The 25,188-nt window shown below is 42.2% G+C and overlaps 1 protein-coding gene across 2 annotated transcripts in view; it reads left to right on the top strand.

Annotated features, from left to right (window-relative positions):
- Positions 1 to 2,413: 2,413 nt before the first annotated feature.
- The window catches only part of LOC117223520 (uncharacterized), an 86,040-nt gene continuing 63,265 nt past the window's right edge, over positions 2,414 to 25,188 (top strand). Inside the window, exons 1-4 of one of the 2 annotated variants that reach the window (XM_033475828.2) lie at positions 2,468 to 3,322; positions 16,953 to 17,270; positions 19,188 to 19,409; positions 22,383 to 22,600. In XM_033475828.2, the coding sequence (XP_033331719.2) occupies positions 3,316 to 3,322; positions 16,953 to 17,270; positions 19,188 to 19,409; positions 22,383 to 22,600 (765 nt within the window). In that variant the 5' untranslated portion in view covers positions 2,468 to 3,315. Of the gene's footprint in view, positions 3,323 to 16,952; positions 17,271 to 19,187; positions 19,410 to 22,382; positions 22,601 to 25,188 lie in introns of both variants that reach the window. The other variant, XM_033475829.2, reaches the window with a different exon arrangement.

Here is a 25,188-nt window from a genome sequence, read left to right as displayed (position 1 = left end):
GTTTCCGCTGGGAGGCTTCAAGGTCACCGATTGGTGCCCGCCTAATCTAGATCCGGCTAGGACGATTCCGCGGGATGATCGAAGGTGGCACCGATTCTAGGAAGGCGGTCCAATAGAACGTGTCGAGTTAGCGCAGACGCAGTCGCGGTCTCTCCTTCCCCGCGGGCCTCCCGCCGAATCAAATCTACTTTGCGGCGCTAGGCGTGCGCGCGCACCTCTCGCGCTTTGCCATCCCGACTGCCTATTGGCCTCGACCAATCGTCCCGCTCTCTGACCCCCACCCCCCTCTCTATCGCTCTCTATACATCTCGCGCTCGCTCTATCTCTCTCTATGCATCTCGCGCTCGCTCTCTGTCTCTTTCTATGTATCTTTCGCTCGCTCTAGCTCTCTCTCTATGTTTCTCTCGCTTTCTCTGGATCTCTCTATATTTCTTTCTCGCTCCCTCTAGCTCTCTCTCTATATTTCTCTCTCGCTTTCTCTGGATCTCTCTATGTATCTCTCGCTCTCTCTAGCACTCCCTATGTATCTCTCGCTCTCTATAGCTCTCTCTGTTTCTCTCGCTCTCTTTAGCTCTCTCTGTATTTCTCTCTCGCTCTCTCTCGCGCTCTCTCTGTTTCTCTCGCTCTCTTTAACTCTCTCTATATTTCTCTCTCGCTCTCTCTCTCTCTCCCGCGCTCTCTCTCGCGCTCTCTCTCTATATTTCTCTCTCGCTCTCTCTCGCGCTGTGTCTCTCGCGCTCTCTCTCTCTCTCTCGCTTTGTCTCTCTCTCTCCCTCTCACCCTCTCTCTCTCTCTCTCTCTCTCTCTCGCTCGCTATCTCTTTATCGCCCCGACACATCCGACTTATCATTAAGCACATAATGACACCGCACACCGACAATTCTCCTCTCTATCGTGTTCTCGATCGTTCGCCATTTTCCGCTCGTTCGCCGCAATCTCTTTTGCCACCTTTTTGCCCTATCAACGACCCCGACGCGTCGTCGACGGCGCCCCCGACAAAAGGTCGCAACACGTTTCGTCGAAAAACGTCTCGCGCGCGAAAAACCGGAAGCTTTTCTGAAGCTAGATTCTAAACTGAAAGCTAGTTTCTAAAAATAATCGCGTCGGACGCTGTGCAGAATTCGAAATTCCGTCGGAACCATACACATTTAGTGTTCCGTAAATCTAGCGTTAAAGAAGATAGAAAGATAGACAGAGAATTACACGTGTGTGAGTAGAGAGAGAGAGAGAGAGAGAGAGAGAGAGAGAGAGAGAGCAAAGCGCGTGGGATAAGAGTCGCGAGATCAGTTAATGAGATGTATATAATTAATACCATTATAAATTAATACCATACTTAATAATTCTAATACCATTGTTACCTACATATACATATGTACATATATTCAAATGGTTTTAAATATATGTTCGTGTTTCGTCTTCTAATTCGCTCACGATTTTAACGCTAGAACCAGCGAACACCAGTCAATATGGCCAGCCTCCGATTTCCTCTTTCACATTTACCAAGATCAGAAATTAATATTAACATTGCGTTATAATATTAATTTAAATATTCCAGGAAACCGGTGAAACGTCATCCTAGACGAGATTTTTATTTTCACAGTTTACACAAGCTTCACGAATTTGCAAGAAACCGTAACACGCACCGTTCAATTATTTAGAATAAAAATTAAATAAATTTTTGTTACACTCGCATAACTACATCATGCTTACGCCTTCGAGCGAGGCGAGCCTAAACATTACAGCATCGTTAAGCCAGAAGGCGTTAATAACATTTTAGAAACGCAAATGACTTTATTCGGCCTAAATGACTTTCTAATCCTGGAAACCTTCCGGCGATTATGTTTTACAATCCCGGTTAAACGATTGCGAGCTAGTGTTTGGTGTTGTTGACCGGCCGTCCTAATGAAGTGCGCATTTCCTTTACCTGAATCGAGATTATCTGCAAATTTCTCCCTAATGTCTCCCTAATATGAATCGAACGACGGAACTCTTACGTATTCCTATTAACGAAATCGGTCGTAAAAGTGTCTGGCCGGGCCGGTTAGCCCTCGTTAGCCCTGCAAGCCCTGCAAGCCGAGACAGCGCGGACCATTTTCTACCTGGATCGCCGATTTGTCTCATTACGATCGTCGCAGAAGGAGAGGTAGAACCAGAAGCAGAATCGTACAGAGGAGGAAGCGAGCCGCAGCCGAAAAGCCGAGGCCGAGCGGCTCGGAGAGGTGGAAAGTGACTGTTAGGCCGGCGGGTGTCCGCGGGCAAGGCGGCGGGGACGGAGCGCGGTCGCCCCCACCAGCGCCGCCGGCAACGGCAGCGGCCGAGCACCGGCGGCGCGGCACGGTGCGGCACCGGCTCGGCGGCGGTTCACGTGGGCTAAAGTTAGTCGCGTGTGAGCGCGGTAGGCGTGGCCTCCGGGCAGCGGAGACGGAGACGGCGACGGAGACGGAGACGGTGGAGGCGAGCCGCAGGTGAGAAGAGAGAAGCGGAAACGGCCAGGAACGTAAACGGCCGAGCTACCGACAGACGACGACGCGCGCTCCACGCGAGACCGTGCGCGTACCCTCCTCGGCCAGACCGAGGTCAGTCAGGGTCCTGCTCTTCGACAGGACACTCGAGAGAGAGCATCTCTTCCTGCGAAGTCGAGCACCGAGCATCGAGCACATCGGACAGCTGTCAGCCAGCCAGCCTGCCGCCGCCGTCGCATCTTCTTCCTCGCTTTCGACCCGTCTCGTCGCTGCTCCGCCGACCCGTTGGATCACGCCACGAGCCTGCGGACTCGCGCGTTCGAACACCGACTCGAATTATCGACTCGAATCGTTCGAAATCCCCGATTCCTCGGGGCCGCGTCCCCGCGGGACCCGCCGTCCTAGATCGCGCGGCCAGCGGGAGACACCGCGGATCGTCCCGCGACTCCTCGCGAGATCTCTGCCCGACCGGAGCAACGAACCGAACGGGTTTTCGACACGTGCGCCCACGGGGACCCAGCCTGGCCGCCGCGACCTTGGCGAACCACGTGGAGAACAGCGCGCCGAACAGATCGCCGGCGACACGGCCGTCGATCGCGCGACCCACCAGTGAACGGAGGACCCGACCCGGCCCGACCCGGACCGCTCTGTGTAATCGATCGATCGATCGATCGATCAGTTGTGTTGCTCAAGGAATTTGTGTTGCCCAAGACCACCCGGCCTAGGTCTAGTGTCCGTATCAACGCCGAAGAGACTTTACCGTGGAGTTACTCTTCCCCGGTGGAGCAACTGGCCCTCTCCATGAACTGGCCGAAGATTTAACACCAACGATCGAGCAACCAGTTTGGACGCAATGTGCGGTGAGTCGATTATTTATCATTTTTATTTGTTCGTTTTATCCGCGCTTTTCACCCGGACCCCGCGGTTTCGGGGTCCATCGTCCCGGGATTGATATAACTTGGCGGATTTATTTACGTTTTGACCGGTTTATTCGAAATTTTTAGGGCTATTTTACTCGAGCCTTCTCGTTCGATTGTTGTTCGTTTCGTAGTTTGTCGATCGATCGTTTGTTGTTCGATCGGTTTTTATTCGATCGTTCTTCGTTCGATTGTTCGCCGTTCGTCGTTTTTCGTTCGACCGTTTCTATTGGGTTGGCAACTAAGTAATTGCCGATTTGTTCAATGAAATAAAAAATTTTTGTTTACTTGGAACGAAGTTTAATCTGTAATGTATTTTCCATTTTGTTCGACGACCTTTTGCCATCTCTCTGACAACTTGAAAATTCCACGCTCGTAGAAAGTCTGATCCTTTTCGGCCAAAAACTGAGTTAAGTGAGATTTTACAGCGTCATCGTCGTTAAAAGTTTTACCACGAAGGAGGTTGTTCAGGGATCGAAATAAGTGGTAATCCGATGGCGCGAGATCAGGGCTATATGCTGGGTGTAACATCGATTCCCAAGCAATATCCATCAATTTTTGCCGAGTGGACAAAGACGTGTGCGGCCTAGCATTGTTCTGCTGGAAAATGACACCTTTACGATCGACCAATTCTGCTCGCTTTTCCTTGACCGCTGCATTCAATTTGTCCAGTTGCTAACATTCACGGATTATAAAAAATAACATAATAATAATAATAATTTTATAATATAACATTTACGGATATCATAAAAATGGGAGTGAGAGACATCTATAACTGAAATCGGCAATTACTTAGTTGTCAATCCAATAGTTCGATCGTTTTTTATTCGATCGTTCTTCGTGCGATCGTTCTCCGTTTTGTCGTTCGCCGTACGATCGTTCTTCATTTCGTCGTTCGCCGTTCGATCATTCTTCGTTTTCGTCGTTTGTCGTTCGATCGTTTTTTATTCGATCGTTCTCCGTTTCGTCGTTTGTCGTTCGATCGTTTTTTATTCGATCGTTCTCCGTTTCGTCGTTTTTCGTTCGATCGTTCTTCGTTCGATCGTTCTCCGTTCGATCGTTCGCCGTTCGATCGTTCTTCGTTTCGTCGTTTTTCGTTCGATCGTTTCTAGTTCGATCGTCTTTTATTCAATTGTTCTCCGTTCGATCGTTCTCCGTTCGAACGTTTTCAACGCCGAAATTACCGCGAAAATCAAAATTGAACCGATTCCACATTTTTCATAAAGAAATCGTTGAAATCGCAACGAATTCTTACACAGAAAGCGATCGCATAAATTTATTAACCTTGACGTACGCTTACAATAAAAATGAGGAGAGATCCAAAGGAATTCAGAATCCCAAAGAATTCTAAAGAAATTCTTGCCAAATTCTTGCCAAATTCTTGCCAAATTCTTGCCAAATCCTCACAAAGCAACGCAAGATTTTCAGCGTTGGTGCTCAGCTGCTTCAGCGTTCGCTCGACTGTTCTCCCATTCGATCGTTTTATAACCTTCGTGTTGTTATTTCTCCATGTTCGATTGGTTCTCAATTCGTTCGTGTCCTTCGTTTTATTATTTCTCCATTCGATTGATTTCTACAATTTATTCATCCTTTGTCTCATTGCGTTTCGCTCGATCGTTCTTCGTTTTGTGACAAAAAAGAAAAAAAAGAAAAAGAAATGAACTCCTTGCCGTACTTCGGCGAGCCCGACTCGTAAAAATCTGCCAAAAATACGAGCGTTGCTCCGTTCTTTTAAGTCGGGATTAGATTTCTGTCTCTTCGTCGCATCGGTACACGATCCTCGAATGACGGAAGGCCTTTCGCGGAGGCCGAAGGCGGGTCATTTTTCGCGCACATCTTGCAGTTTAGGTAGACAATTTCTTATTTTCCGTAACGATCCGCTTTTTTTAATTATTACCTGTCGGTTAATTCATTGCGATCGGAAAAGTTCGAAAAGTTCGTGCTATCTGCGAAGATAAAATGGTACCGCAAGGGGTCGAGTAAAGCATGTCCCGTTCTCTCGAAGTTGTACGCACGGCTCGCAAGCTACCGGCACCGTAGACGGCGCGAAGAACACGCAATAATTGGTTCAACTGTTTGCTTCAACTGAGAGCAGCGTAGCGTTACGTTCATTTAAATGTAACTGTGATCCAAGTGTCTTTAGCGAGTAGACGTAATTTCATTCAACTTTCAAATGAACCACCGGATGATACATTTACGAACCACAGTAATTTTTCCCCAATTCGCGCTCGAATTGCGCACCAAAAGGGACAATTTCGGGGAGAGAAGACGCGATTATTCAAGCCAGGCGGCTCGTTTTAACAGTTATTGCAAATCGCTGATTATAAAAACGAGCGCAAGGCTCGAACGATCGTGTCTCCTCTCCGCGAATTGTCCATTTTCGTGCGCGATCCGAGCGCGAATTAGGGAGTACAGTAATTTCTCTCTAATTCGCGCTTGGACCGCGCACAAAAATGAACAATTCGCGAAGAGGAGACACGATTAATCGAGCCTCGCGGCTCGTTTATGTAGTTATTGGCAATCGGTGATGATAAAAACGAGCTCAAGGCTCGAACAATCGCGTCTTCTCTCCCCGAAATTGTCCATTTTCGTGCGCGATCCGAGCGCGAATTAGGGAGTACAGTAATTTCTCTCTAATTCGCGCTTGGACCGCGCACAAAAATGAACAATTCGCGAAAAGGAGATACGATTATTCGAGCCTCGCGGCTCGTTTATGTAGTTATTGGCAATCGGTGATGATAAAAACGAGCTCGAGGCTCGAACAATCGCGTCTTCTCTCCCCGAAATTGTCCATTTTCGTGCGCGATCCGAGCGCGAATTAGGGAGTACAGTAATTTCTCTCTAATTCGCGCTTGGACCGCGCACAAAAATGAACAATTCGCGAAGAGGAGACACGATTATTCGAGCCTCGCGGCTCGTTTATGTAGTTATTGGCAATCGGTGATGATAAAAACGAGCTCAAGGCTCGAACAATCGCGTCTTCTCTCCCCGAAATTGTCCATTTTCATGCGCCGTCCGAGCGCGAATTAGGGAAAAATGACTGTTCCATTTAGAAAACGCGCCGGGAAACGGCGCAGAGATCCTTGCAAGCCGCCGGCAAAGATTCTTCCGAGCTTCTAAGCTTGTCTTTATCGAGCGAAAACTATGAAACGACCTCGACGTACGCTTCCAACGAACGGAGCACGATAAAATGGAGAAGAAATGATCGTACAGGCGACGAACGCTTGTAACCGAACATTATATTTTCGGCGGTGCGATGTCGCGAAACACGCGGCGGTCGTCTAAGCCGAGCGGAATTTGATAGAAACGATTTCTATGAAACAAGAGGAAGGTAGCGGCGTTCGATGCTCGGAAACGAAGCTTCCTTCGGCCGGGAAACTATGTAAAACGTTCGAACGATTGACGTCGAGATGACTAAAAATAGTGGAAACGACATGGAACCGAAACGAGTTGCCGAACTAATTTGTCTTATGTAGTAGCATTTAGTATCTATGCTAAAATTCGGGAAAAATAGCTCATTTAAAATTCACGGGGCCGATTCTGACGTAGAGAGACCGTGTAATCTTAGCGTTTCGCGGACAAAAACCAGCGCGCGCCGCGCCGCATTGGTCTTCCGCCTTCTCGTCGTTCGAGCTGTTTTCCGAAGCGAGACGAGACTTATGTCGTGATGTACCGTGCTTCACCGAATTCTTCACTTCCGCCGATGTTCGTTGATAACGCTGTGCCGAAAATTTTCGTCCATCGGATGTTGAATTTGAAAAGCGGAAGATGCAAACTTCGACGCCGCGCGGTTTTTCGACTTCTCGTCGTTCCAGCTGTTTTCCGAAGCGAGGCGAGACTTATGTCGTGATGTACCGTGCTTCACCGAATTCTTCACTTCCGCCGATATTCGTTGATAACGCTGTGCCGAAAATTTTCGTCCATCGGATGTTGAATTTGAAAAGCGGAAGATGCGAACTTCGACGCCGCGCGGTTTTTCGCCTTCTCGTCGTTCGAGCGAACGTCGCTTCGAAGCGAAGCGAAATTTATATCGCTTCACCGAATACTTCACTTCCGCCGATATTCGTTGATCGCGCTGTGCTCAAAATTTTCGTCCATCGGATATCGAAGCTGAAAAGCGGAAGATGCAAACTTCGAGGCCGCGCGACTCTCGAAACGCCCGCGACGTTCTGTTCGACGATCTGTTTCGCGGCGACGGATTTTAACGGGCAGCTGTCCTCGCTATCTTTCGGCGAAATCTCTCGACGAAATCTTTCGAAGAAGCCGCGTTGACAGTCACGCGTGTCGACACTTGTTTACACATTTTTAATCGACTTATCGGCGCGTCGCGGCGCGGCTCCGTCTGCTCGCTTCCTAATCACTTCTAAGATTTCCAAATTCGTCTGATCGCGGTCTTAATTAACAGGCGAATGATTCGTCGATCACCGAGTCAACGCAAACATTCTTTTCATCGTTCCGGAATACGGGACCGCAGTTCGATCGCTGTCGATTACAATCGTACGATAATCCACGCCGGAGTTCACTGATGTTTCTCTAATTCGCGCTCGGATCGCGCACGAAAATGGACGATTTTCGAAGAGGAGACGCGATTATTGGAGCCTCGCGGCTCGTTTTTATAGTTCTTGGCAATCGGTGATTATAAAAACGAGCGCAATACTCGAACGATCGCGTCTTCTCTCCCCGAAATTGTCCATCTTCGTGCGCAAACCGAGCGCGAATTAGGGAGAAATCACTGTACTCCCTAATTCGCGCACGAAAATGGACGATTCGCGAAAAGGAGACACGATTATTGGAATCTCGCGGCTCGTTTTCATAGTTCTTGGAAATCGGTGATTATAAAAACGAGCGCAATACTCGAACGATCGCGTCTTCTCTCCCCGAAATTGTCCATTTTCGTGCGCCATCCGAGCGCGAATTAGGGAGAAATCACTGTACTCCCTAATTCGCGCACGAAAATGGACGATTCGCGAAAAGGAGACACGATTATTGGAATCTCGCGGCTCGTTTTCATAGTTCTTGGAAATCGGTGATTATAAAAACGAGCGCAATACTCGAACGATCGCGTCTTCTCTCCCCGAAATTGTCCATCTCCGTGCGCAAACCGAGCGCGAATTAGGGAGAAATCACTGTACACCCTAATTCGTGCACGAAAATGGACGATTCGCGAAAAGGAGACACGATTATTGGAATCTCGCGGCTCTTTTTCATAGTTCTTGGAAATCGGTGATTATAAAAACGAGCGCAATACTCGAACGATCGCGTCTTCTCTCCCCGAAATTGTCCATCTCCGTGCGCAAACCGAGCGCGAATTAGGGAGAAATCACTGTACACCCTAATTCGTGCACGAAAATGGACGATTCGCGAAAAGGAGACACGATTATTGGAATCTCGCGGCTCTTTTTCATAGTTCTTGGAAATCGGTGATTACAAAAACGAGCGCAATACTCGAACGATCGCGTCTTCTCTCCCCGAAATTGTCCATTTTCGTGCGCAAACCGAGCGCACGAAAATGGACTATTTGCGAAGAGGAGACGCGATTATTCCAGCCTCAGGGTTCTTTTTTACAGTCGTCGATCGTCGAGAATTATGAAAACTAGGCGTCAATTTGGGACAATTTGCCGCTTTCTCGTCGAGTCCGCCGTCATTTTATAAGCAGACAACGTTCCGAGACGTTTTCCGAACGGTTCTTCCTAGATTCGAAACGACAGGACCCGCTTTGGAATTTCGTTCTTTCCTCGATCGTTTTAATAGAACGAAAAAAAATAATATATCGACACCTTTTCTATTCTTTTAAGCTATCGTTTCGAGTCGCGGCTATCCGTTTCTGCCGTAAATGCATAAAAATCCGCGGTCTACTAATTAAAGTATTTAAAGCTTGACTATATATATTTCATTGTATTTTTCAAATAGATCAGATATTATGGTAAATTCTCTCCAATTGACGCTCGGATTGCGCACGAAAAAATGGACAATTCGGGAAGAGGAGACACGATTGTTCGAGCCTCGCGGCTCGTTTTTAAAATCGTTGACGATCGGCCACTGTAAAAACATGCCGCAATCGTCTCAATGATCGTGTATTATAATCGCAATAATAATAATAATAATAATAATAATAATAATAATAATAATAATAATAATAATAATTTATAGTTCGAGCCTCGCGGCTCGTTTTTGTAATCGTTGACAATCGGCGACTGTAAAAACGTGCCGCAAGCGTTTCAATGATCGTATATTATAATCGCAATAATAATAATAATTATTATATTATATTATATTATATTAATAATTACATATAATATATTATTATTTAATATATTATATATATTATAATATTATTGTAATGCAATAATATATAATAGATTAAATAATAATAATATATTATATATTATATAATAATACAATAAATATAATAAATTATTATTATTATTATTGCGATTATAATATACGACCATTGGGACACCTGCGGCACGTTTTTGAATAATATTAATTTGAATAATATGAATAATATCTCCTGTTCCCCCAAATTTTGTCAATTTTTCTGCACAATTCGCGCATCCATTAGGGCGACTTTAGCATAGATCGTTTTTGTATCTCGGTACCGCAAAATTCCCCGTGCCAACAGAAGCTCGAACGCGGCGCTGACAAATATTTCCGTTCGTTTTTTTTTATCGTCGGACGGTCGCCGCAAATTTTTCCAAAGATCGACACGGCTGGACGACAAACCGTCGGCTGCCTTGACTGGCGAACCGTCGGCACGCATTCGAAATACATGCACGCATAATACGTATACCGTGCATATAGGTGTGCAACGAAACGACGACGACGACGGGTCGCATAGCGATATAATAATTCGTCGAACGTATGCGAAAACGGGGACACGGCAATATTTTTCGTGGCATAATGCGAACGGTGTTCAACTCGCCGGTAAACAACGGCCGGTGATTGACATCAAGCTTCGGCATTACGCTCGGTTTATCTATGCTAAGCAAGCCCCGGGCCTTTTTGCATACGCGCACACATATACGTATGTATCTCGCGTCGGCGTGTTTGCAAATCGCATTTTACAGATTTCTCGAAGCCGTCGGGAAGCCCACGATTTTATGAATGATGACTCTGAAGCACTGCTAGAATTGTTGTATCGCGTTCAAAGATATTTCTTATATTATCAGAGTTTAGATGTAACAAATTGTTAACAGTGTAACTGTTGTGTGAGTCGCGAGATTCAATTTCATATGTACAAAATGCACTTTCTTGAAACATCGGGAAGCCCACGATTTTATTGTACGATCGCTGTCGTACGATATTAACCCTTTGCGCTCGAGTGGTGATCTCGAGGCACCGCTAAAAAATTGTTGCATCACGTTCCAAAATAATTTTTATATTATTAAAGTTTAGATGTACAAAATTGTTAAAAAACTAACCGTTGTATGAGTTGCAAGACTCAATTTCATATATTATCAACCCTTTGCGCTCGAATGATGACTCTGAAGCACTGCTAAAAAAAATTGTTGTATCGCGTTTCAAGATAATTTTTATATTATCAGAGTTTAGATTTAACAAATTGTTTAAAGTCTAACCGTTGTATAAGAGTCCCAAGACTCAATTTCATACGCACAAAATGCACAAAACAAGTGTTATTAACGATAAATTCGATTTATTGTTCGTTTCCCCGAATTTAACGCTAGATTTACGGAGCGCAAAAACAGCTGTTTTATACTAGTTTTATAAACTAGAGACAAGAAGACATTTATTCTGATTTTTAACAAGTGTTATTAACGATAAATTCAATTTATTTTTCGTTTCCCCGAATTTAACGCTAGATTTACGGAGCATAAAAAACAGCTGTTTTATACTAGTTTTATAAACTAGCGACAACGAGACATTTATTCTGATTTTTAACAAGTGTTATCGTAAAAATCGCCGTAGATAACATATAAATTGAATGAACAACTCGTAAACGTATCTTTACGATACGAACGAGAGTTAAATGAAAAGATTTAGCGACCCGCCATTTTGACGGGACCCGTAAATCCAGCGTCGAACGCGCCAAAAACGGACCGCGAATTTTCGATTTAACGCGCCGAAAATGTTCGGCGAGAAGATTCGATCTTTCAGAGATTCTCGACTTTGGAGGTATCTTTGTTCGCGCGACCAAAAATTGGGAATTTAACCCTTTGCGCTCGAGCGGTGACTCCGAGGCACCGGTTAAATTGTTGCGTCACGTTCTAAGATCATTTTTATATTGTCGAAGTTTAGATTTGAAATATTATTAAAAGCGTAGCTGTTGCACGAATCGCGAGACGCAATTTCGTATGCATAAAATGCACTTCGTCGTATAAAACGGGAATACTAAGTAAGCCGGAAGAATTATTTTAGATCGACTGTTGAAATGGTTTCAAGTGCAAAGGGTTAAAACAGTCTTGAGTGCAACGGGTTAAAGTAGTCTCGAGTACGAAAAAAGAAAAGAATAGCTGCTCGAAAATTCGTTATGAGTTATCTAGAAACGTCGATTTATCGAAAAGCAGTAGAAATATTCAAGTACGCTTTCCAGTAGCAATAAAATCGACGATAATCTTGTACACCCTCCCCTCCTCCCCGCATCCCCAGAAAAGCGTTCCGTAATAAGTACTTTTACGTTATCTGCCCGGCAGAAAGCCTTCGACATAATTACCAGCGTTTTCTCGTAATAATCGTCGCCCGATTTATGGCATCGGTGGGGGTCGGTTCGCGCTGCTATCTGGCTAACGCGCGCGAGCAAAACTAATCGGTGTCGTCGGATGGAAAATTCACACTTGTTTCTTGTTCTCGTTTCGTTTCGTTTAGTTTCGTTTTATCGAGGCTTGAGAGAGAGAGAGAGAGAGAGGAAGAGAGAGAGAGAGAGAGGAAGGGAGAAAGAGAGAGGACGCGCGTGTTCAGTGATTTCTCCCTGATTTGCGCTCGGATTGTGCACAAAAAGAGAGAGAGCGCGAGAGAGAGAGAGAGCGCGAGTGAGAGAGCGCGAGAGAGAGAGCGCCAGAGAGAGAGAGCGCGAGTGAGAGAGCGCGAGAGAGAGAGCGCCAGAGAGAGAGAGAGCGAGAGAGAGAGAGAGAGCGCGAGAGACAGAGCGCTAGAGAGAGAGCGAGAGAGAGAGAAAGCGCGAGAGATAGAGCGCTAGAGAGAGAGAGCGAGAGAGAGAGCGCCAGAGAGAGAGAGAGCGCCAGAGAGAGAGAGAGCGAGAGAGAGAGAGCGCGAGAGACAGAGCGCGAGTGAGAGAGCGTGAGAGAGAGAGCGCCAGAGAGAGAGAGAGAGCGAGAGAGAGAGAGCGCCAGAGAGAGAGAGCGAGAGAGAGAGAGCGCGGGAGACAGAGCGCGAGTGAGAGAGCGCGAGAGAGAGAGCGCCAGAGAGAGAGAGAGAGCGAGAGAGAGAGAGAGCGGCACCTTTCCACCGTTAAACGTTGTAATAACTCATTAAGAACGAAGCTCGGCGAACAATTACACCTGTTTCCATCGCGCAATCAGATGAAATTTCCGTCCACCGTGGCTCGAACGGCCACACGCACGCGCGTATATATGTATACACACATATATATATATATATATAATTCATGATCTTCGCCACGCGGAACACGTACGAGCAACGTTTCTGATTTTCCCTAGAAATCTGATGGCCTCGGCCACACGTCGCGTTGCTATCCTCGAATAATCCATAAAAAGCTCGCTGTTAAATACAGCCGAGCCGCAGATCGCGTACGCTTCCAGCGAAAGAAATTGCACGTACGTTGAATCGTTCGACGATCGTTCGTCGATTTCTAAATAAGAACAACCCTTTGGAACACTTTTAGGTAATTACGTTCGATTTTATTTGTTCGGGTTAACAAACCTTTCGTCGAGAAATGTAGAGGTTTCTTAACTTAAATTTAGATCAGTTTTCTCAACCTTTTTCGTTGAGAAACGTAGAAGTTTTTTAGGCTAAATTTAGATCAGCTTTAGATTCGGTCACTGCACGCTTCAATAAACGCTTTGTAAAATCTCAATTTTACGAATAAACGTTCAAGGACAATGCTCGCTATGCCCCTATGTCTCCGTCTTTGAAATCCTAGAAAAAAAACAGTATTCGCCAAATTCGCGCGAAAAGATTTACTGCCCGACGATTATTGCTTCGCCGTTTGTATTCATTTGCATTTGTTTCGCAGCGGAAAGACAAAAGCGTTTCACACCGAACGAACGAACGAACGAACGAAGCGTCGCCTGTTCTCCGACTTTTATGCAAACGAGTCACCATCATCCGTGCGACACGTGTGCACGTACAGTTCCTTCCGCGCGCGCGCGCGTGATCGTTAAATTTTCATAAGCTCGAAATCGTCGGTACATTTTTTTTTTCACGCGCCAAGAGATCCGGTCAAGTTTCGAGCGGAACGAGCATCGCGGAAACTATAAATCTCGCGGACTGCGACCGTTCATGGTAATTCCGCGGCGCGCCGCGAACCTTTGACGGATTCGCGAAACTTGAAAGCGCATCGTATGGGAGCCGCGAAGGTCGACGACCGGAGCATCCGCGGACGCGTCGCGATTTCGGAGCATTTGTGGACGCGCCGCGATTTCGGAGCATTTGTTGATGCGCCGCGATTTCGGAGCATTTGTGGACGCGCCGCAATTTCGGAGCATTTGTGGACGCGCCGCAATTCCAAAACATCCGCGGACGCGCCACGATTCCGGCGCGATTCGCGGACGCGTCGCGATTTCGGAGCATTTGTTGACGCGCCGCGATTTCGGAGCATTTGTGAACGCGCCACGATTTCGGCGCGATTCGCGAACGCGTCGCGATTCTGGCGCGATTCGCGAACGCGTCGCTATTCAAGGATGCGTCGCGATTTCGGAGCATTTGTGGACGCGCCGCGATTCCAGAGCATCCGCGGACGCGCCACGATTCCAGAGCATCCGCGGACGCGCCACGACTCCGGCGCGACTCGCGCATGCGCCGCGATTCCGGAACATCCGCGGACGCACCGCGACTCCGGCGCGGCCTCCGAAATCACAGAACCGATCACAGTGCCGCGCGCACTCCCGTGCGTCATCTCGCATCTCTCTACGTGTGCGCGCATGCGCGAGAGCGCCGCGCGATCTAAACGTCGGCGCTGCTGGGTCGATCGGCGGCCGTCTAGACGCTGCTCGAACGGAACCGCCGAATTCCCGAAGGGAACCGACTCGCAACCGGCGTGACCGACGTGACCGGCGCACCGATAAAAGGACGCCGCGCTCGCAGGGCACGCGGGCAGAACGCGGCGAACATCGACACGCGGTTCACGAATACGATTACGAATACGATCGCGATCGCGATTGCGATTTACGAACACGGCTGCGACCACGATCTCACGATTACGGTTCACGGTACGGAATTATATTATAAATATAATACGGCTTACGAACACGGTTTACGGCTTCGACGCACGATCTCTCGAGGATTATCGCGCATCGCCTCGACGTCTTTTCGTATTGTATTTCGTGCGCGCCGCTGTTCGGTAATAAATAGAATAGCAGTTACCAAAACGTACTATCTCTACAATTGTACATGGAAATTTCGCTGTTACCTTGCGGGCCTCGTCAGATACGCGCGCGCTTGTTACCATGAATATGGAGGATACTGTGACTAACGAAACTCGGTAATGAATGTCGAGAGATAGCTTCGCGTTTTATTTAAGCCGGCAGCGAACGGGGGGGGGGGCCGGGGGAGAGTTATTAAAACCCTTTGCACTCGGGTGGCGACTCCGAGGCCACCGCGAAAATTTGTTACATCGCGTTCTATAAGATCATTTTGATATTAACGAAGTTTAGATTTTGTTTAAACTATTGGTAAAAGTGTAACCGTTTTGTGAGAGACACGAGACTCGATCTCTCGCGAGCATAAGATTCTCTTTTTCACGTAAAATGAGAACACTGTAAGCGAGAGAAATTATTTTAGATTTACAGTTGAAACTGCTTCGAGTGCAAAGGGTTAACGATTGTTCTACGAAACAGCCTGACAAAATCCGCGTAAATTAAATAAATATAAATATAAATATAAATATAAATATAAATATAAATATAAATATAAATATAAATATAAATATAAATATAAATATAAATATAAATATAAATATAAATATAAATATAAATATAAATATAAATATAAATATAAATATAAATATAAATATAAATATAGATATAGATATAGATATAGATATAGATATAGATATAGATATAGATATAGATATAGATATAGATATAGATATAGATATAGATATAGATATAGATATAGATATAGATATAGATATAGATATAGATATAGATATAGATATAGACATAGACATAGATATATAGATATATAGATATATAGATATATAGATATATAGATATATAGATATATAGATATATAGATATATAGATATATAGATATATAGATATATAGATATATAGATATATAGATATATAGATATATAGATATATAGATATATAGATATATAGATATATAGATATATAGATATATAGATATATAGATATATAGATATATAGATATATAGATATATAGATATATAGATATATAGAGATATAGAGATATAGAGATATAGAGATATAGAGATATAGAGATATAGAGATATAGAGATATAGAGATATAGAGATATAGAGATATAGAGATATAGAGATATAGAGATATAGAGATATAGAGATATAGAGATATAGAGATATAGAGATATAGAGATATAGAGATATAGAGATATAGAGATATAGAGATATAGAGATATAGAGATATAGAGATATAGAGATATAGAGATATAGAGATATAGAGATATAGAGATATAGAGATATAGAGATATAGAGATATAGAGATATAGAGATATAGAGATATAGAGATATAGAGATATAGAGATATAGAGATATAGAGATATAGAGATATAGAGATATAGAGATATAGAGATATAGAGATATAGAGATATATAGATATATAGATATATAGATATATAGATATATAGATATATAGATATATAGATATAGAGATATAGATATATAGATATATAGAGATATAGAGATATAGAGATATAGAGATATAGAGATATAGAGATATAGAGATATAGAGATATAGAGATATAGAGATATAGAGATATAGAGATATAGAGATATAGATATATAGATATATAGATATATAGATATATAGATATATAGATATAGATATAAATATAGAGATATAGAGATATAGAGATATAGAGATATAGAGATATAGAGATATAGAGATATAGAGATATAGAGATATAGATATATAGATATATAGATATAAATATAGATATAAATATAGATAAATATAGATATAGATATAAATATAGATATATAGATATAGATATAAATATAGATATAAATATAGATATAAATATAGATATAAACATAAATACAAATATCCGCGTAAATAGAAAAACAATTCCGCGTAAATGTATCGCGTTATAATATGCGAAATCGATAATTTTAATTGATAATTTCGGAGCTGTCTAAAATAGTGATTTGATTTTCGAAAATAATGCAATATTATTATAATATATTATATTATTTTGTTTGGTTTTGTCGATTAGAAGCGGTGCCACGGACTTGGTACATGAAACCAGAACTTCATTGCGTCGGGGTTGGAGTTCCGGCGGGCGCGCTGTCACCCCCTGCTACGTTGTCGCCGCCCAGCAGCCCCAGCGTGACTCTGCCTCCATCGCCTTGGAGCCCCGGCGCGTCAGCAAACGGCTCGAACACCACCGCATCCTCCAATCCGTCCTCGATCTGCTCGTCGGGCATCAATCAGCCGGCATCGGACCGATTCAGCGCGTTCACTCTCGTCTCGACGTACAATCCCGAGACGAGATTGCACACCCTGCCACCGACAACCACCACCGCTACACAAGGTAATGTGTTCAAACTGTTACATGTAATGACGATAAATAAAGATAATAACAGAGATAATAAATACATAATTGCTGAAGGAAGTTACAGCATTAGACGAATTTTGGATAATACTGGCCAACTTTGACCGACAATAACTTCGCGAAAAATCATCGTAGGACGATGCTTTTTCTGTTAAATTAAAGCTCGTAGCTTCTACTTTAAGACGCTGTTTCTCGATTGTAAGCTCGATGCACCCTCGCCGCTGTGACCCTTCGAGTGCGAGGCCACGTTCGTCGTATCCAAAAGTGATAGATAATATTGGTCAAATTTGATCGACGATAACTTTGCGAAAAATCGACGTATTACGATGCTTCTCCGCTTAAATTAAAGCTTGAAGCTTCTAATTTAAGACGTCGTTTCTTGATTTTAAGTTCGACGCGACATTACCACTGTAGACCTTCAAACGCGAAGCCATGTTCGTCGCAAGATTGCCAAGTTTGACGAAATGCACGGCCTTCGTCAAATTTTTTTCGGAGATGCCGTTTACAGTAAAACGAAGTTCAATCCTTCTTCTTCAATTTGATGCCAGAATGAAGTCGCTGCGATTTTTCTCCGCAGAGTTACAGCACTTCGAAGCGACTCTTGCATGTCTGTCGTGTATCGCCGGCATCGACGTTATCGGACGCGCAGCACAGGGTGCAAGGGTCGCTTCAAAGTGATGTAACTTCGCGGGAAAAAATCGCAGTCGCGTTTCTTTTTTTTTTAATTAAAGGGAAAGGATCGAACTTTATTCTCGTGGAAACGGCGTCCCCCCAAAAAATTTGGCGAAGTCCGTGTATTTCGTAGAACTTGGCGATTTTCAATATGACATCGATATGACATGGCCTCGCATTTAAATTGCTACAGCGATAAGGGCGCGCCGAAACTAAAATCGAGAAATAGTGTCTCAAAGTAGAAGTTTCAAGCTTTAATTTGAAGAAAAGATCGTCATCGTGCGACGATTTCTCGCGGAGTTATCGTCGATCGAAGTTGGCCAATTTTAATCGAAAATCATTCCACGTTACTTCTCGAGCAGCGCATATTTGGGACTTACAAGAATGCTCGACAAACAGCGTAATTGAAAGCTCATGGCAGTCGACGTAGCCGTGTTCGATCGAAAATAACATTTTACAAATTTACGGTGTAAACGCGCCCACGGACTAGCAACGATCGATAATCGTTATGTATTGGGTTAGCAACTAAGTAATTGCCGATTTGTTCAATGAAATACAAATTTTTTTTTTACTTGGAACGAAGTTTAATTTGTAATGTATTTTCCATTTTGTTCGACGACCTTTTGCCATCTCTCTGATAACTTGAAAATTCCACGCTCGTAGAAAGTCTGATCCTTTTCGGCCAAAAACTGAGTTAAGTGAGATTTTACAGCGTCGTCATCGTTAAAAGTTTTACCACGAAGGAGGTTGTCCAGGGATCGAAATAAGTGGTAATCCGATGGCGCGAGATCAGGCCTATATGCTGGGTGTAACGTCAATTCCCAAGCAATATCCATCAATTTTTGCCGAGTGGACAAAGACGTGTGCGGCCTAGCATTGTCCTGCTGGAAAATGGCACCTTTACGATCGACCAATTCTGGTCGCTTTTCCTTGACCGCTGCATTCAATTTGTCCAGTTGCTAACATTCACGGATAATAAAAAATAACATAATAATAATGATAATAATTTTATAATATAACATTTACGGATATCAAAAATGGGAGTGAGAGACATCTATAACTGAAATCGGCAATTACTTAGTTGCCAAACCAATATTAACGGCGGAACACGGTATTCGATTTCGTTTCACGTAAAAACCGTAATAAGTTTCTCGAGAAAAAAAAAGGTGGAGAAAGGAGGGGTGCGTTAATAGGTCGGTGAACGAAAATTTTGTGGGTTTCCAGAATTACGGTGCGGTCTAATGTACGGGGGTTATGGTTCGGCGGGAGCGACCTGGTGGGCTCGACACGTGAGCCTCTTGTTACCACACTCTTTACTTCCACCCCCAAGAATTCCCATCCAACAAACCACACCAATTACCAATTGCTCACCCATTCATCTGGAACCTCTCAGCCCGTCCAGGCCCGGATCGCCGCGTGGATGCACGCCGGAAAAGGCTAAATTCGGTGAGAACTTTTCCGATCGTCCAATCTATTATTAACCTTTTAGGCACGACGCGCCACTATAGTGGCTTCCGCGGATATCATCTTTCAGAACGACACGCCACTATAGTTGCTTGCTCTAGTAGCTCACTCGCTCATCGTTTGAACCAAATAGTCGTCTTCATATGCATTGCTTCACACTTCTTTTGTCATCACATCGATTTACAACAGTCTACAGGGTGTCCGAAAAATGTCTCGCAATCCGGAAATGGCAGGTTCCTCGGATCATTTGAAGCAACTTCTTCCTTTACAAAAATGTTCTCCGAGGCACCGTTAACGAGTTATTAACGAAAAACAGTGACCAATAAGAATCCAGTACGGCTGACGCGAGGCGGCCCAGCCAACCAGCGCGCGAAGCCCAGTTCCGCTCGTTGGCTCGGTCGCCTCGCGCCAGCCGAGCTCGCCTCTCATTGGTAACTGTTTTTCGTTGATAACTCGTTAACGGGGCCTCGGAGAAAATTTTTGTAAAGGAAGAAGTTGCTTCGAATGACTCGAGGAACCCGCCACTACAGTATCAAACTCTGCCGTCCAGAGAAATAGTCTCGCGCAGAATTCAGCCGTATACCTAAAAGGTTAAATCGAATTATCTCGCCCTCGTTCAAATCAGACTTCTTCTCAACACGTTCGTCGCCGCGTATAAGCTTCCGTGGGTGCCCCGTCACCCAAATTATGGGTGACGCTCTTCTTATTCAATTTATAGGACTTTCAGTTGGATTTTAACCCTTTGCACTCGGGCGGTGACTCTGAGACACCATTAAAATTTGTTATATCACGTTCAAAGATGATTCTTACATCAACAAAGTTTAGATTGAAAAAATTATTAAAAGTCTAACTGTCGTGCGATGTAACAATACACAATTTCATCTGCAGAAAATGCACTCTGTCGTGTAACATGAAAATGTTATAAGCCAGAAAAATTATTTCAGATTTTTTACAATTAAAATAGCTTCGAGTGCAAAGGGTTAAAAGGATTAAAACAACTTAAAAATACTGAAAATATTATACTATACAGGGTGTCCCAAAAATGTCTCGCAAACCGGAAACGAGAAGTTTCTGGGATCGTTTGAAGCAACTTTTTCCTTAGCGAAAATGCAACCCGTGGCTTCGTTTACGAATTATCAACGAAAAACACTGACCAATGAGAGGCGAGCTCGCCTAGCGCTTGGCGGCCGAGCCAATGAGCGCGCGAAGCCCACGTTCCGCTCATTGGCTCGGCCGCCTCGCGCCAGCCGAACTCGCCTCTCATTGGTCACTCTTTTTCGTTAATAACTCGTCAACGAAGCCGTGGATTGCATTTTCGCCGAGGACAAACTTACTTGAAATTACCTCAGGAACCTTCCATTCTCGGATTGCGAGACATTTTTGGGACACCCTGTATACATATTACACAATACTTTTTACTAATTTGTATTTAGTATAACACGTTACATTATACTACTGTCGTACGGTGTGCGTTGAAACATTCTAAACACATTTGAGGTGATTTTTGGACAATTCGAACAATAGGTCGTAGTTTTTTCTACATTTCTTTTCGCTTCTTGACGTTCGGGTTATGTCGAGGTTAAATTTATTTAAAATTATTTATTTAAAAAATTTTATCGCTCCGTTTATGTTTCGGTGCTCCATCGGTCGGATTTCAAACCCGCGAGAACAAGTTAACGAATTGACGCTACTTAAATTCGCGTGCTATTTAAATTGTCGCGTTATTTAAATTGTTGCGTTATTTAAATCGAATTGTTTTATTATTTAAATTGTGTGTCGCGTTACTTGCATTGTTTTGTTAGTTAAATTGTTGCTCTACTTGCACATCGTTTTGTTAGTTAAATTGTTTCCTTACTGAAATTATTTTGTTACTTAAATCGTTTTGTTGCTTAAATTATTTTGTTACTTAAATCGTTTTGTTACTGAAATTATTTTGTTACTGAAATTATTCTGTTACTTAAATTGTTTTGTTACTTACATTATTTTGTTAGTTACATTGTTTTGTTACTGAAATTATTCCGTTACTCGAATCGTTTTGTTACTTAAACTATTTTATCACTTAAATCGTCGCGCCGTTCGATTTCTCGCGTTCCTTAAATTTTCGTTTCACTTAAATTCTTGTGTTTTTTAATCTCTCGCGTGTTTTACATCGTAGCTTTATTTAAACTGTCGCGTTATTTAAATTGTTGCGTTATGTTAAATCGTTGCGTTATTTAAATCGAATTGTTTTGTTATTTAAATTGTGGTTGCGTTGCTTGCATTGTTTTCTTAGTTAAATTGTTTTCTTACTTAAATCGTTTTGTTACTTAAATTATTACTGTTACTCGAACTATTCTGTTAATTAAATTATTCCGTTACTTAAATCGTTTTGCTACTTCAATTGTTTTGTTACTAAAATTATTTTGTTACTTAAATTGTTTTGTTACTTAAATTATTTTGTCAGTTAAATTGTTTTGTTACTTAAATTATTTTGTTACTTAAATTGTTTTGTTACTTAAATTATTTTGTCAGTTAAATTGTTTTGTTACTTAAATTATTTTGTTACTTAAGTTATTCCGTTACTTAAATCGTTTTGCTACATAAATTATTTCATTACTTAAATCGTCGCGTCGTTCGATTTCTCGCGTTTCCCAAATTGCGCAGTTTCACTTATAAATTCTTCTGTTTCTTAATCTCCCGCGTTCTTCGCCTCGCGGTTTTATTTAAATTATTGCGTTTTTTAAAACGGCGGTTCTATTTATATCGTTGCGTTATTCAAAATAGTTGTATGCACCGAAATTCTCGCGTTATTTAAATTCTCTCGCGTTATTTAAATCGCGCTGTTATATTTAAACTCTCGCGTCATACAGATCGCGGTGTTACATATTTGAATCGTCGCGCGTTGAATTTACATCGCCGCGCTACTTAAATTGCCGTCGATCGCTAATTGGTTGCGGTTTTGGTTGCTCGTTTCAGAAGACGAAGCGCCGCTGAATCTGAGCACGAAGCCCGGCGATGTCTCGAGCGCAGAGCGCAAGAGTAAGATTTGGTCGCCCGGGACTGTCTGCGAGAGGGAGGCGAAGGAGACCAGGGTGCCCACCTCGAGGAGCCCTTCTGTGACGCCCGTCGTCGCGCGACAAGTGCATCATCACTCGCCGCTGACACCACCATCATCATCCGAGAGGACATTCCAGGTGAGAGAGCTCGCAATTCTGCGTCAATTTTCTCTATCGCGCGCCTCTCGATTTAATTCGATCGCATTGTGAATCGATTACGTTGTAATTCCATTGGATTGTTATTCGATTACGTTGTAACTCGTAATTTTTTAGATCGTTATTCAATTAAATTACGTTGTAATTCAGTTACATCACAATCTAATTACATTGTAATTCAGTTACATCATAATCCAATTACATTGTAATTCAGTTACATCATAATCCAATTACATGGTAATTCAGTTACATTACAATCCAATTACATTGTAATTCAGTTACATTACAATCCAATTACATTGTAATTCAGTTACATCACAATCCAATTAGATTGTAATTCAGTTACATCAGAATCCAATTAGATTGTAATTCAGTTACATCACAATCCAATTAGATTGTAATTCAGTTACATCACAATCCAATTACATTGTAATTCAGTTACATCATAATCCAATTACATGGTAATTCAGTTACATCATAATCCAATTACATTGTAATTCAGTTACATCATAATCCAATTACATGGTAATTCAGTTACATTACAATCCAATTAAATTGTAATTCAGTTACATCACAATCCAATTACATTGTAATTCAGTTACATTACAATCCAATTACATTGTAATTCAGTTACATCACAATCCAATTACATTGTAATTCAGTTACAGTGTAACTCGTAATTCAAATCGCCATTCGATTACGTCATAGTCCAATTACATTGTAATCCAATTGCATCACAATCAAATTACATTGTAATTCAATTGCATGATAATCCAATTACATTGTAATTTAGTTACATTGTAATTCACAATTCGGATCTTCATTCAATTCAATTAGATCACAATCCAAATACATTGCAATTCAGTTACATTGTAACTCGAAATTCGGATCTTCATTCAGTTCAATTACATCACAATCCAATTACATTGTAATTCAATTACATCATAATCCAGTAACATCCTAATTCAATTACATTGTAATTAAGTTACATCGTAACTCGTAATTCCGATCGTCATTCAATTACATCATAGTCCAATTACATTGTAATCCAATTGCATCACAATCCAGTTACATTGTAATTCAAGTACATGATAATCTAATTACATTGTAATTCAGTTACATTGTAACTCGAAATTTGGATCTTCATTCAGTTCAATTACATCACAATCCAATTACATTGTAACTCGAAATTCAGAACGTCGTTCAATTCAATTTCATCATAATCCAATTACATTGTAATTCAATTACATCATAATCCAGTAAAATTCTAATTCAATTACATTGTAACTCAGTTACATCGTAACTCGTAATTCAGATCGTCATTCAATTCAATTACATCGTAATCCAGTTACATTGTAATTAAATTACATCATAATCCAGTTACATCGTAATTCAATTACATCACAATCCAATTACATTGTAATTCAATTACATCTCAATCCAATTACATCACAATTCAATTACATGGTAATCCAATTACGTCGTAATTCAGTTACATTGTAACTCGAAATTCGGATCTTCATTCAATTCAGTTACATCGCAATACAATTACGCGGGCTTTTCTTTTCTCCATCGCGCGCCTTTTTCTCTCTGTGTCGCGCGCATTTACAGTCGATCCGACTTTTTCGCGGAATTGTAAAATCTCGATGGGAATGTTTCCGTCGAAACGTACAGTGGCGTCGCTCGACCCCCGTTGATCGCGCGGTCTCTCGTTTACGAGGTCGAGGATGAAGCAACGGAAGCTCGAACTCGAGGGTTGGAAAGCTCGTAAAATACGGAAAGGCGTAAATCGCCGATACTCGTTTTTTAGACCCAATTCAGTTGACGCGATCGGTCCGAGATTTCTCGGACCGATAATCGCGGCGCGTTTCTACGAAAAACTATTCAACGGTTGGCTCTACTGCTCGCATTGTACACCTTCGCCGTGCAACCTCGGCGAAAACTTCGTGTTCTCTGGTTGAAGAATTTTTAAAAATACACACGCAATATAGTTGCGAATGGAGGCGAGAATTTGCTCCGCTCCATTATAGTTATTCGTTATTATAATTATCGTAATTTTTTTAAATTATTATATCGATTATAACTATTCTTTGTTGTAATTATCATAATTATTTAAAATTATTATATCGATTATAACTATTCTTTATTGTAATTATCATAATTTTTTAAAAATTATTATATTAATCATCATTATTTCTTCTTATAATTATCACAATTTTTTAAAATTGTTGTATTAATTACAATTACTTTTCATTATAATTATCATATTTTTTAAAAATTATTATATTAATCATCATTATTCTTTCTTATAATTATCATAATTTTTTTAAATTATTGTATTAATTACAACTATTCTTTATTATAATTATCACAATTTTTTTAAATTATTGTATTAATTACAACTATTCTTTATTATAATTATCATAATTTTTGTAAATTATTGTATTAATTATAATCATTACTTACGATAATTATCATAATTATTCATAATTAGCGTAAACCTACGGGCCTTCCCGTTGTCCCCGGTGTACCGTGTAATAATTCATCGGAAAAAACGAGTTGAATTTTCA

Source organism: Megalopta genalis, chromosome 2 (genome assembly GCF_051020955.1).
Source record: "Megalopta genalis isolate 19385.01 chromosome 2, iyMegGena1_principal, whole genome shotgun sequence".
NCBI lineage: Eukaryota > Metazoa > Arthropoda > Insecta > Hymenoptera > Halictidae > Megalopta > Megalopta genalis.
Note: the sequence above shows the minus strand (reverse complement) of the source record. Positions and strands in the feature narration are given on the sequence as shown.